At 34.4% G+C, this 13,184-nt stretch overlaps 1 protein-coding gene across 2 annotated transcripts in view; it reads left to right on the top strand.

The window, feature by feature from the left end:
- The window catches only part of MEOX2 (mesenchyme homeobox 2), a 63,474-nt gene extending 54,727 nt beyond the window's left edge, over window positions 1–8,747 (top strand). The window contains exon 3 of one of the 2 annotated variants that reach the window (XM_059712465.1): window positions 7,344–8,747. In XM_059712465.1, coding sequence (XP_059568448.1) covers window positions 7,344–7,568 — 225 coding nt within the window. In that variant the 3' untranslated portion in view covers window positions 7,569–8,747. Of the gene's footprint in view, window positions 1–3,880; window positions 6,373–7,343 lie in introns of those variants that run through there. The other variant, XM_059712466.1, reaches the window with a different exon arrangement.
- Window positions 8,748–13,184: the final 4,437 nt, after the last annotated feature.

Here is a 13,184-nt window from a genome sequence, read left to right as displayed (position 1 = left end):
TATACATATATATTTGTGTATATATATATATATACAAATAGAAAATACTCCTTATTTTAGACACTTGATTGAAATGTGCTTTAAAGGCTCCCAGGAGCCTTCGGAAACAGCTGAGGATGCCTTGTCTTAATCAGGTACAAATCTATCTATTCAGGCAGGAAGAGTAAAGAAGCTTTCTTTCCCCCCATTTTTATAATTACCTTATAGAGCAGCAATTTTCTACCTTTTTCATTTCATGGCACACATAAATTAATTAATAAAACTCTACAGCACACCAAAAAAATATATTTTTGCCAATCTGACAAAAAAAAAATAGGTATAATTTATATTCATTCACACCAGATGACTATTGTCATGTTGGCTGTTATTTTATACTAGAGGCCCGGAGCACAGAATTCATACATGGGTAGGTTCCCTAGGCCTGGCCGGCAATCAGGGCTGATCAGGGCCTTCTGGCTGCCAGCCAGGGCCTTCCTTCATGCCGCGCCACCCCCTGGTGGCCAGTGCATGTTATAGTGAGTGTTCGAACTCCTGGTCTCCTGGTTGAACTCCCGAGGGGACACTTTGCACATTAACCTTTTATGTATATAGATTATATATAGAGATTTGACAATAGTCAGGTACTACATGTTTAAAAATTCTTGTGGCACACCAGTGTGCCATGGTACACCAGTTGAAAATCACTGTTATAGAACATTCCTGGTTCCATTTCTTCAGTTCATCTACTGACTTTGCCACTGTATTACTTGGGTAAGTCTTTCTAGGGACTATTTACATTGGGTTCCCGATCAACTGCCATGAGTAAATTTAGTCACGGGAGATGTGATTAAATCTAAAAATGGTATTAATACAATTACACTTTGCATGTTTTCACATGTTAAAGATCTGAATAAATATTTGTTAGAGATTGTCTACAGTATTTCAGGCTCACAGATACAAATGAAAACAATTAGAATATTAAATCTACACATTCCATATGTTTAGAGACATCTAGATATGTTACTGAAGTTTATTTTTCATTCATATATTGGTGTTATGATTATTTCTTCAAAAGATGGGCATTTATGATATCATATAATTATGGGTTATAGAGTTATATAGATTCAACTTACTATTGACAAATTTGCCTCTGGTCATCTTATAAAATTATGTGACAGTGGATACATATTTCATTTGTGTTCTCCGGTGATATATTGTGAGCCTTATACCAAAAATGTTGTAATGTGAATGAGTAAATAAATTGCATAGAGATAAAATAAATGTTTAGCCAATGGCAACAAGGATTCTGATATACAGCACTTTTATTAAAGGCAAAAATATGATTTTTAGATTCTGAAATACATCATTCAAACAAATTAATCACTTGGCTGCTTTCTTTGGCAAATAGAGTCAAGATGTGAATTAATATTTTTTCTATTTAGAGTAGTTTGATCACCCAGAAATTATAAATATTAAATACTTTGTCAATGAAAGGATAAAAAGTGAGACTTCTTTATAATAAGCCTATGTTCTGAAACATGAAGTCTATAACAACACTATAAATATTCACTACTAATAGAGCAGGCTATTATATACTTTTGTTACTTTTTAATAAGAGTTTATTGAAAATATTATCTGCATGCAGAGATATTAAAGACCTATGAGATTTGGTTCATATTGCACTGATTTCAAAAATAATATTACGTTTCATTACTCAGATTCTGGAGATAAAGAATTTATTTTTATGTGGATTGTTATTTTGCTGTTACAAACATACTTAATATGGAATCTTGCCATAGATCAAAGCTTGAAAAAAAGAAAATATTTTTTTAAAAACCCTCATTTCTTCAGCATTTTCCAGAGAAATCATAGACTAGCAGATAAAATTAGCTTTAAGCTAAAATAAAATAATAAAAGTTCACAAAATTTATATATCATGTTTTAAGAGGAATAGATTTGTTTCAATTGTATGCAATTTAATATTTGATGACTAAATTTCTAAAACCTGGGGTTTTACCCTAGGTTACTAGAGCAAATATTCAGAAGGCACACAGGATGCCAGTAACAACAGCATGAGATTCCCAGAGGAAAAAAATTATGTGATATATTAGCTGTGTGGCAGCATAGAAGTGTGGGATGTTGAGCCTCAGGATAGTGTTCTATGCCATCTCATGGACCTTTTGGGGGAATCTATTAGTAAGGGATTAGCAATGACACCAACTAAACCAGCAAACATTTCAAGTATATTTCATAAAATATGAAGCTAATCCTTATGTCAAATCCTTCATATTTAGCCAATAAACTGTTATTTACTTCTCTCTCTCTCTCTCTCTCTGACTGTGAATGCCTTCAAGGGGGGAACTCTGTCTTATTTATTTGTATATTCCTCACTCCAATCCCTCCCATCTTTCATTGATCACAGTACCTGTTACTAGACATTCAGTAATATTAAGTGTATGCATGGATGATATATAGGGACTTCAAGTCACCAAGGACAGGTGAGATTAATTTTACTCAGTATATTATATGAAATATACTTATAAATTTTAATAAAAGTAAATAACATTTTTAAAAATGAGGTATTAGGCATTTTAATGACTACACTTTCTCTATCTTAACGACAAAACAAAAACTATTTTTACAATCCAACCAATTAAACTGGATTATAAAATGATCCTAAATTAAACTATAAAACTGTGCTGTTATTATTATAGCAATATTGACTTGCAATTTCTGTAATTGCTTTTGTAGACTTATTTATAATACTGATGCTAGGTAGAAAAACATATGCTTTTCCCAGAATCTTCCTCTCTTTTTTTCATTTTATCCCAATATTTTATAATATATCTATATATAAAAGCCTAAGCGACCATCCGACTGTTCTACCATCCGACTGGTAGCTATGACATACAATGACCATCAGGGGCAGACACTCTGACCAGTAGCTATAACATGCACTGACCACTAGGGGGCAGACGCTCAACACAGGAGCTGCTGAGCTTCTGTGACTTGGCAGCTGTGGTTCTCCGGTGACACAACCGGAACCAGAGGGGAGGGAGCCCAATTACAGGGTGCATTACCCCAAAACAGCCCTCTTGCAATCCAGGAACCCTCAGGAGATGTCGGAGAGCCAGTTTCAGTCCGATCCCCACAGGCCAGGCCAAAGGACCCCACCAGTGCAGAAATCTGTGTAACGGGCCTCTAGTTTGAAAATAAATTTGGATACACTAACTTTTGAAGTTCTGCACCCCTCCATTCCATTTTCATAAGTTGTACCCATTATGTATTTGTTGCTTTCTTTTTGTTCCATTGCTAATTTAATGGAATTCCAGTATCAAATATGTAATCTAATTCCTAAAGAACATAGTACATAAAGATGTTAGGATTACTATATAATTATCAAATGCTTTCACATATATATTTATACATCTGTAGTATTCATTTATCCATATAGGTGTATGAATATATAACTAATATTGAAAACCATGAAGTCTTGTATCAGTCTGTTTTAAAAGTTGAAGTGACAAAATTTCACATGGTAACAGAAAACAACACAAAATAGCCTATACTATTTCTAAAATCAATACCATATTCTTACAGTTTTTCATATAAAATTTCGCAGGACAGGTTTTATACTGGTATTATAGAATTACTGAACCCTCTTTCCCAGAAAAAGGAAATAAGAGTAGATTTTAAGAAATCTATTCCTCTCATTTTCTGCCAAGATGATTTTGACTGGATGTTTCAGCTCTTGGTGACAATGATGATAATGTGTTTCTTCCATCTGGAATTGTCCTTGGAGAAAATATCCCTATGGAGAATCTTGAAAGACTCATTATTCCAATATTACAAATATGAAAATTGAGGCAGAGAGAAGTGTAATTTTCTCAAATTCATGCAGAAACTCAGAAGTGAAGCCAGGAGTGGAACCCAACTCATGTGGAAAAGATCTAATGCAACATGCAATATCAAAGCTTGCAAAGGTAATTAAAGTGAGTAGTATAATTACCTAAATTGTAGTACAGGAAAACCGTGTCATATTTATAAACCTAATTATATTGAGAAGGAGAGTTACCTGAATGATAGTAATCATATGGATGGAGTTCACATATTTTATATGCTTTACTTTTCTGTCTTGAATGCTTAAAAAAATGGGAGTTTGAAGTATAACAGGCACAAAAATAATTAAAAATAAAAGTACAATCTAGAGCAAAATAAATGCCAGGTTTAAATGTTGGCACCAAGTGTACCTATTTCTGTAATCATAAGCAAATCACTTAACCTTTGAGTCTCAACTTCCTCATCTATAAAATAGGAATAGTGTTTAAAATATCTGGAAAGTATATATTACAAATAATACATAAATAGCACCTATTAATATGGTTGCATAGTCATAAGTAAGTATGTGTGGTTATTAGATAATAATAGTACATGCACACATATCAGCTAGTTTTTAATATATCTTCCTTTACTGTATTTAGACTTATTCATCAGGTTTTTTCCAAATTTCCTTATTATTTTATTTTCAAATTGATTAATATATGTATGGGTAATACATTACATGATACAAGATTTCAATTATGGCCTAATAGACCACTAACCAGAGTTAAATCTTAGTTTAAATATTTTTTGGTACAGGCATCTGAGAAAACTACTAGTTTCAATGAAGTGTTGTGATATGAGTAATATTAAAATAAAAACATTTTTGGAAATTGATATTTCTTTTTGCTTTCTCTTAGCACCATGCTAAGAGAAATTCAGATTGTTTCTGAAATGAAAATGGAGAATATTTAAAATATTCCTGGAGTAGAATAAAACAGAATTATCCAGACCAGATATAAAGACTTATTATAAATTAGAACATTAAGACTGGTTTTGTCACATCAAAAAAGCTGTGCATATATGGAAACTTGATTTAGAACAGAGTCAAACAGTGATCAGTGGGAAATGATGGGCTATTTAATAAATTGTCCTGGAACAACTTGTTATCTATATGGGATAAAGTAAATTTAGATCTTTTCTTTGAAATAGGCATGAAAACAAACACTTTAGGGATTACACACTTTAATTGGAAATACAAACTTTAAAATTCTTAGAAGACATAGAAGACTTTCTTACTGTCCTTGGCAGAAAGATGGGTCTTCATGAAGACATCAAAGTAATATGCATAACAGAAAATTGATAAATTTGAATATATGAAATCTTAGATTTTCTGATCATCAAAGGGCACTCGAAGGACTCAAAAAAAGATGTAATAAATTGAGAGACTATAATATCAGCCATATAACCACAAAGCATTAAATTAGCGTTTAGAACATACTTTAAAAATCTATAAAGAATAAATTTAAATTAAAAAGAATTCAATGCAAACCAAATATACAGAAGCACTTTAGAAAAGAGGAAATGCAAATGGGTCATAAGCATTGTAAAGATGCTTTACTTCATTAGTAACTAGGAAATGCAAAATAATATGCTTAGATAACATTTATAATCATTGTATTGGAAAAATGATAACTCCTAATGTTGGCAAATACATCTCTCTATATAAAAGCCTAAGTGACCTTCCAACTGTCCAACCGATAGCTATAATGCACAATGACCACCAGGAGGCAGACTCTCAATGTAGGAGCTGCCAACATGTGGTGACATGGCAGCTGCAGCTCTCGGGTGATGCACCCAGAACCAGAGAGGAGGGATCCTGATTCCGGGGTGTGTCATCTGAGAACTGCCCTCTTGCAATCTGGGACCCCTCAGGGGATGTCAGAGAGCCGGTTTCAGCTCAATCCCCGCAGGCCCAGGCCCAGGGACCCCACCAGTGCATGAATTCATGCACCAGGCCTCTAGTGGGCAAATAAAAACTTTTACACACTGGACTGTGGGAGGTTAAATTGATGCAACTTTAGAAAATAATTTTTCTGTATTATATTAAGTTGAACATTCACACAACTTGTGACACATCAATGCAACTCCTGGATATATACTTAGAGAGGTTTGATCATGTTTATCAGAACACAAATACAAGAATATTTATAGCAGCACCATTTATAAAAGAAAAAAAAAGTAGTTCAAGTGTGCATGAACAGGAGAATAGATAAACTGTGGTATATTTACACAATGGAATAGTGTAGTCATTTTTAAAAAATGAGTGAATACAGTCCCTTAAATCAATATGGATAGGGCAAGAAGCCTAAAAGACAATTGAACTTAAACAGTACTTTTAAAATAACATGTTCTAAAAACTGTTTGCTTTAAATAAAGACTTGGGGATGATAAACACAAAATGCAATGTGAGAGGACACTTAGCTTAACAAGAATATACAATGATGAGAAATGCAGTATGAAAGGGAAAATGTTCCTCCTAAAGAAGACAGTGAAATGATGCCAATATTTTTCTGGTTCTGATCATGGATAGGCATCTAATAATAATTAAATATCTATATTTAAATGTACTAGGTAAATTCAATTAATATGTTAGGAGGAAAACATCTCTACAAAGCTGATGTGAATTATATAATGTCTCATCTCAGTATTAGTATTTAACAAATATCAGTGAAAATTTTTTTTTTATTTTGACCTTAGTTTTAGGAAATTATAGGAATTACATATTTACAAAGTAAAATAAAAGTACAAAAGGCAGAAAAAAATAGTTCAAAAGAAGGGACTCACTCCGAGGTGCAGTGCTCAAAGAAAGCTCTGGGAAGCGGCAGCGGCCCCGTGCACACAGTGCCCTTTCAGACCCAGCTCCCTCCGTTGTCCCTGAGCATGTGTTAAATTGGTTCAGGAACTGACAGCTAGATGTCAAGTCGAAGACCTTGGGAGAGAGGGAAGATTTTCACCAAGATAATTATTAAAATGTTATAACTGTGGATGGTGCCAGATGGTACTAGCACTATTGTGATCACTTCGTGAGGTATATATAGTCACTGCGTTGTACATATTATTTATTATGTACAATAATACATACATACAATAATACACCTGAAACTAATATAAAATTGTGTGTCAACTGTAATTGAAAATACATTTTAAACGATGTTAGCTCTAACTCATAGAAACCCTTGGTAAAGCCAGATACCTGTGAACAACCTAAAACAACAGTTCTTTCTCATCTATTTTTTATATGGCATCTCATAAAATTGACATGTAGCACTTCATATGGACCTTCTGAAAGTTTAAAAAGTATTATCATGAACATGAGATCTGATTAAATTCAGTGTTGGTGTATTTTCATATTCATTCCTTCATCGTGTCTTTGTGTAAGACATTGAGGAACTGTTTTTTCATTGGCAACAAAAAAAGAAGGGGAAGTGCCCATTTAATTTTCTTCCTTTCTTTTGCTTGTTTGTTCCTTGTCTTTGTTAAAGGTGAAAGTCTGGTTCCAGAACAGGCGAATGAAGTGGAAGAGAGTAAAAGGGGGACAGCAAGGAGCTGCGGCCCGAGAAAAGGAACTGGTGAATGTGAAAAAAGGAACCCTCCTCCCTTCCGAGCTCTCGGGCATTGGCGCGGCCACCCTCCAGCAGACAGGGGACTCTCTAGCCAATGACGACAGCCACGACAGTGACCACAGCTCGGAGCACGCACACTTATGATACACGCAGTGAGGACCAGCTCCATTCTCAGGAAAGAAGTGTTGTGACGGCAAGCCTTACTCAAACATCGTTTACACAGAGAGATGACTATGACAGTGATTTTTTAATATTATTCCATGCAGGCATCTCGAGTCAGTTTCTCATGATTTCTAGAGGGTTTAACACTAAGTGCCACTTATTAAAGATGCTTCCCGGTGAAGATGGAGAAAGGTGAACTCGCTTTGAATATTCCAGATGTGTGGGTGGTGTGTATGGCAGCGAGCAGGTATGTTTGCTTTTGCTTGCACTGAAAGTGGAATTGCTATCAAGAGCAAACTATGAGACATTTTCATTCCACATGCCTCCAGAATGAAGATGCAGAAGATGAACTTGCTTTGAACATTCCAGATGCATGAGGTGATGTGTATGACAGTGGGCAGGTATTGGCTTTTGCTTGCACTGACAATTAAATTGCTTTCGAGAATAAAACATGAAACATTTTTATCCTGAACCACCACAGTGCCTGAAATCACTCTTAAGTGGATAAAAAAATGTATTTTAACTCTGTATATATTACCCTTAAGTCATTTTCCTGTCTTCACTACGTTTAGCAATGCATTCATATTAGCTGATGAAAATAGGCACTGACGATGACAACCAGACCAGCTTCCTGTCTTTATATACACTTTGTCATCCCAGAGACAATCAGCACATGCTTACTTGTGTTCAAGTAGAGAAAAATACATTAGAGTCTGATAGGACATATTCTTGTACCACAGACAAAACAAATCTTATGTTGCATTTTCTATCAACTGCTGCTAATACATTATTATAAAAGTTACCTAGCTCCTCAATTCTTCCTATCTTCTAGCTTGAAAAAAAATAGGATCATAGGCAAATCAGTTACCTTGCAGAAAGAGCTTTGTATGACATTGTCTGATTTTATTTCTATAAAATGTTAGCTGTTATGAATATCATTTAATTTACAAGAAAAAGGTTTCCCCCTGATTGGTGATGGTGTTAGACAAGTTGCAAAACCAAATTGATTCCTCAAGTTGGTGGACAATAAAATTCTGAATGTCTTCAAATAAAATTCAGTAAAAACATTATTTTTTTTCATATATGATGTATTCATGCAAAACAACAATCTTTGTATTTTGTAAAAAACAAAGTGGTTAATAAATGATCCTTTGTAAATAATTTTGGTCTCCCTACTGTGTTTTCCTAAATTTTTACAGGTTTTAATGTAAATACTTAATATATCCCAAGTTCATCTGCACTTGTGGGAATCCAGATGATCATAATTAATGAATCATCTACGTGTATATTTCTGAAAGTTTTATAAGAAAAAAAGCAGTCCTCTAATATCATAGACCATATAGTAACGGGCATACACTAAGCCATTTCCCTGATTTGAGGAATAAGCCAAATAGATTTCTTTGTGCGTTTTATTAAATCAAAGATAAAAGTAAGAAAAAATGTAATATTATTCACCACAATGAGATAAGTAAAATAGTCATACATTTTAAAACATAAGTATAATATGTGTGAATTAGTCAAATAAGTCAAAATATCCAAGGTTGTTGGTGTGAAAATAAGCTAAATAAACTAATAAGCATTCTCAGTACTGATGGACATTGCCAATAAAAAACTCAGATTAGCCCTAGCTGGTTTGACTCAGTGGATAGAGCATTGGCCTGAGGACTGAGGGTCTCAGGTTCGATTCCGGCCAAGGGCACATGCCTGGGTTGCGGGCTCGATCCCTAGTGGGGGGCATGCTGGAGGGAACCAATCACTGATTCTCATCATTGATGTTTCTCTCTCTCTCCCTCCCCCTTCCTCTCTGAAATCAATCAAGAAATATATTTTAAAAAAACAACAACTCAGATTATATTAACTTGACATATTTTGTGTCATGCATGATTGCACATGCATTGGATACCTATGTCCTGCTTACAACTTTATAACATTGTTTTTCATTTGTTCCATATTTTAAGCAGAAATGTATGGAAAGATACAGCAGCTCCCCCCAATCAATTAGAAATAGAGAATAATGGTGAATAAAATTTTCCCCAAACCTTATTATTTCATTGATTTCATTTCTTTTAGAACGATGATACTGATGAAAAAATTACTTTAATTTACTTAGTCTAGCATGATATGTAGACAATATTCAAGACATGAAATAACCAGTTGTATCACATTTTCCCTTTGTGTAATAAATTTTATCACAGCAGTTAGCAATATTTCTGTTAGCCTTGGAGGGAGGACTATTCAGATTAACATCTTCCAGGCATAAAACAGACACTCTCCTATCAATCACTTGAATTAGTTAGAAGTGTATTTGTACTGATGACATCTATGTGGGTGGACTGACTTTCTAGTTGTAGGATTTAAATTCAAAACATCTTGACAAATTGGAGAAGTGGGAAAATATAAATTGAATTGAGTTCAATAGGGACCAAGTGGAGGATAATTCATTTCGGCAGGAAAATAATTTCCAGAAATAAGAGGAAAGGGCCTCTTAGAAGCAGCTAAAGAGGGAGCCTAAGGATTGTGGTCAAATAGAATGATATAGAAGAATTACAATTTAGTGTGATAAATGAAATAGGAAAAAGTGATTCTGAATATATTGGACATTGAGGAAATGTGAAGCATTTGTTAGAGAATTGTGAGCTATTCGAAGGTGATGTGATGAAATTTAACTCTAGAGAACATGAAGAACCACCAGGTAGGACAGGCCATTTCTGACCAAAAGGGGGCATCATTTTATCCATGATGGATTAAAATTACCCACCACATAAGATGCTAGAACACCTTAGCACAATTATGACAAAATTACAAATAAACAATCAAGCTAGATTAATTTTAATTAGAACTGGCAGTCTTTTTGGAGTGTTTTAATATTTCCCATCTTAAAAGTGGTGCATAGATTTGCTAGATAATACCTCAACATCCTTCTGGAATTACACTCCTACCAAGAAATTTAAGATTTTCTCATGCACTATCAAGTTTAATTCACTCCAGAAATGACAAAATCTAAAAGAACTCTGTTTTTATTCCATACTGGGATCCTGGCTCCTTATGATATCGTTTTATATAATGCCCTTTTCATATAATTCTGTCACAGACTTAGTAGCTCTGTGGAAATTTATATAGCATGAAAGTACCTTCCTCTGAAAATAGTATGAAATCTTGGTTAGAGTCATTTTTCCAGCAGGATTTAGAGGGATGAACACTACAAAGTTTTTCCAAAAGTTGATCCACATATTTTTAACTCATTGTTAACATGACCCCAATTACCTCTTACTTCCCATATTTACCTAGGGTTGTCAGCCTGTTTTCCCCTTCAGAGACTTAAGACCCAAGCTTGCCATTGTGTGTGTGTGTGTGTGTGTGTGTGTGTGTGTGTACACAAACTAAATGCACTTAAAATAATTCCAACCATAGTTTTAATAACTTTTGAATGACATTATATAAAATAAATGTGGAATGACTTGTGAAATTCAGTAAGGTTTTCCTTAGGAGAATAGAATTAGATTAAAGGGCAGAGAGAACAAAGTAAATGATAAAAATATATATTTTATGTTTTTAATGATACTGGTTTTCAAGAACATTTTAAAAAATTGCTGGTATATCTATAGCGGCAAATTCTAATTTCCTTTTCAGAGGAGTTTGGAGGTAATTACAAAGCTAGAATAAAATCAGTAACAAGATGGCAGAGTATTCTAAGTTAGTGATGAGAAAGATTTAGTGTAAAATATTCTCACCTTTATTTGTAAACATACCTAGACTGGTGAGTCTAAATAGTATATAGATTTTTAAAAATACCTCAGTTATGCTGTGACCTGTTTCCTAATAAATTGGTGTTAAAGTAATTAAGTTAATCTTTGAGGTGAGTGGTAGTTAGATTAGAATGAGATGTTTATCAAACACAAATACTCAATTGGTATAGTTTTTTTTAACTATTTGAGGAATAATTGCATTTTAATCAGTTGCTTTTATTGTATTCTTTTATTTTATTGATGAAATGTTAAGCACACAGTATATATTTAAAGCTGAACTAGTAATTGTGGGTAAATTATTTGCTTGATTTTGACTTTCTTTAGGTGAGAGCTCAATTTTATTTAAATTTGTAAACATTGGAATGAAATAATTTTATCTCATTTCTATATTATCTAAGATAATATTTTAGTATTTAAAAAAATTTAAAAGTGAATAGAGTGCATGTTAACTAAAATGGTAAGATTAAAAGGATACTTCTTAACCCAAGTGCCCATCAATAGTCAACTGGTAAGGGGGAGAGATCAACCAAAGTACTTATATGCATGCATATAGGCCTAACCAATGGACATAGACAACAGGGGGGTGAGGGCATGAGTGGGGGAGAGGGGGTTACTGTGGGGATAAGGACACATATGTAATAACTTAATCAATAAAGAAATTTAAAAAAAATAGTCACCTGGGTAAAGAAGATGTAGTACACATATACAACGGAATATTACTCAGCCATAAAAAAGAATGAAATTTTATGATTATTAACACCATGGATGGACTTAGAGGGTATTATGCTAAGTAAAATAAATCAGACAGAGAAGCCAAATATCTGATCATTTCACTATATGTGAGATCTAAAGAAAAAAATAAATGAACAAACAAAACAGACTCATAGATACAGAGAACAGACTGATGGTTGCCAGATGGGAAGGGAGCTGGGTGAAAAATGTGAAGGAATTAAGAAGTACGAATTGGTAGTTATAAAAAAGTCACAGAAATGTAAAGTACAGCATAGGGAATATAGTCAATAATGTTGTAATAACTATGTGTGATGCCAAGTAGGTACCAGAATTATCAGGGGGATCACTTCAGAAATTACATATTCGACCACTATGCTGAACCCCTGAAACTAATCCTATATAATAAAAGCATAATATGCTAAGTTTCTGACCAATTGGTTGATTTTTCAGTCCACTGCTAGACCAGTTGTTATGACATGCACTGACCACCAGGGGGCAAATGCTCTGACCAGTAGGTTAGCTTGCTGCTGGGGTCTGGCCTGATCAGGACTGAGCAAGAGGACTGGACCTGCCCTGGGTCTCTCTCGTGGCCCCTCCCCAGCTGGTCAGCCCCCATCCAGCCCCATCAGGACTGGGCAATCACTGGCCACACCGAGGGACCCCACCTGTGTATGAATTCATGCACCGGGCCTCTAGTATAAAATAATATTGAATGTCAACTGTCAATATAAAAAATAAAACTTACATGTTCAATATAGAAAAAGACAAATTGGCTCATGACATTACACATTTTATAAAAGTCACATCAACTTAATTTCTTTTAGACAGTGGTTCTCAACCTTCTGGCCCTTCAAATACAGTTCCTCATGTTGTGACCCAACCATAAAATTATTTTCGTTGCTACTTCATAACTGTAATGTTGCAACTGTTATGAATCCCAATGTAAATATCTGATATGCAGGATGGTCTTAGGCAACCCCTGTGAAAGTGTCGTTCGACCGCCAAAGGGGTCACGACCCACAGGTTGAGAACCGCTGTTTTAGAAGCATTCATCATATCTGAGTTCACTCCCCTCTCATTCAGGTCTACATTCCTGAATCCCCTTGCCTGGAATGCTCTT

This window comes from Myotis daubentonii, chromosome 10 (assembly GCF_963259705.1).
Source record: "Myotis daubentonii chromosome 10, mMyoDau2.1, whole genome shotgun sequence".
Lineage (NCBI taxonomy): Eukaryota > Metazoa > Chordata > Mammalia > Chiroptera > Vespertilionidae > Myotis > Myotis daubentonii.
The sequence above is the reverse complement of the archived record's forward strand: the minus strand, read 5'-3'. Positions and strand labels throughout refer to the sequence as shown.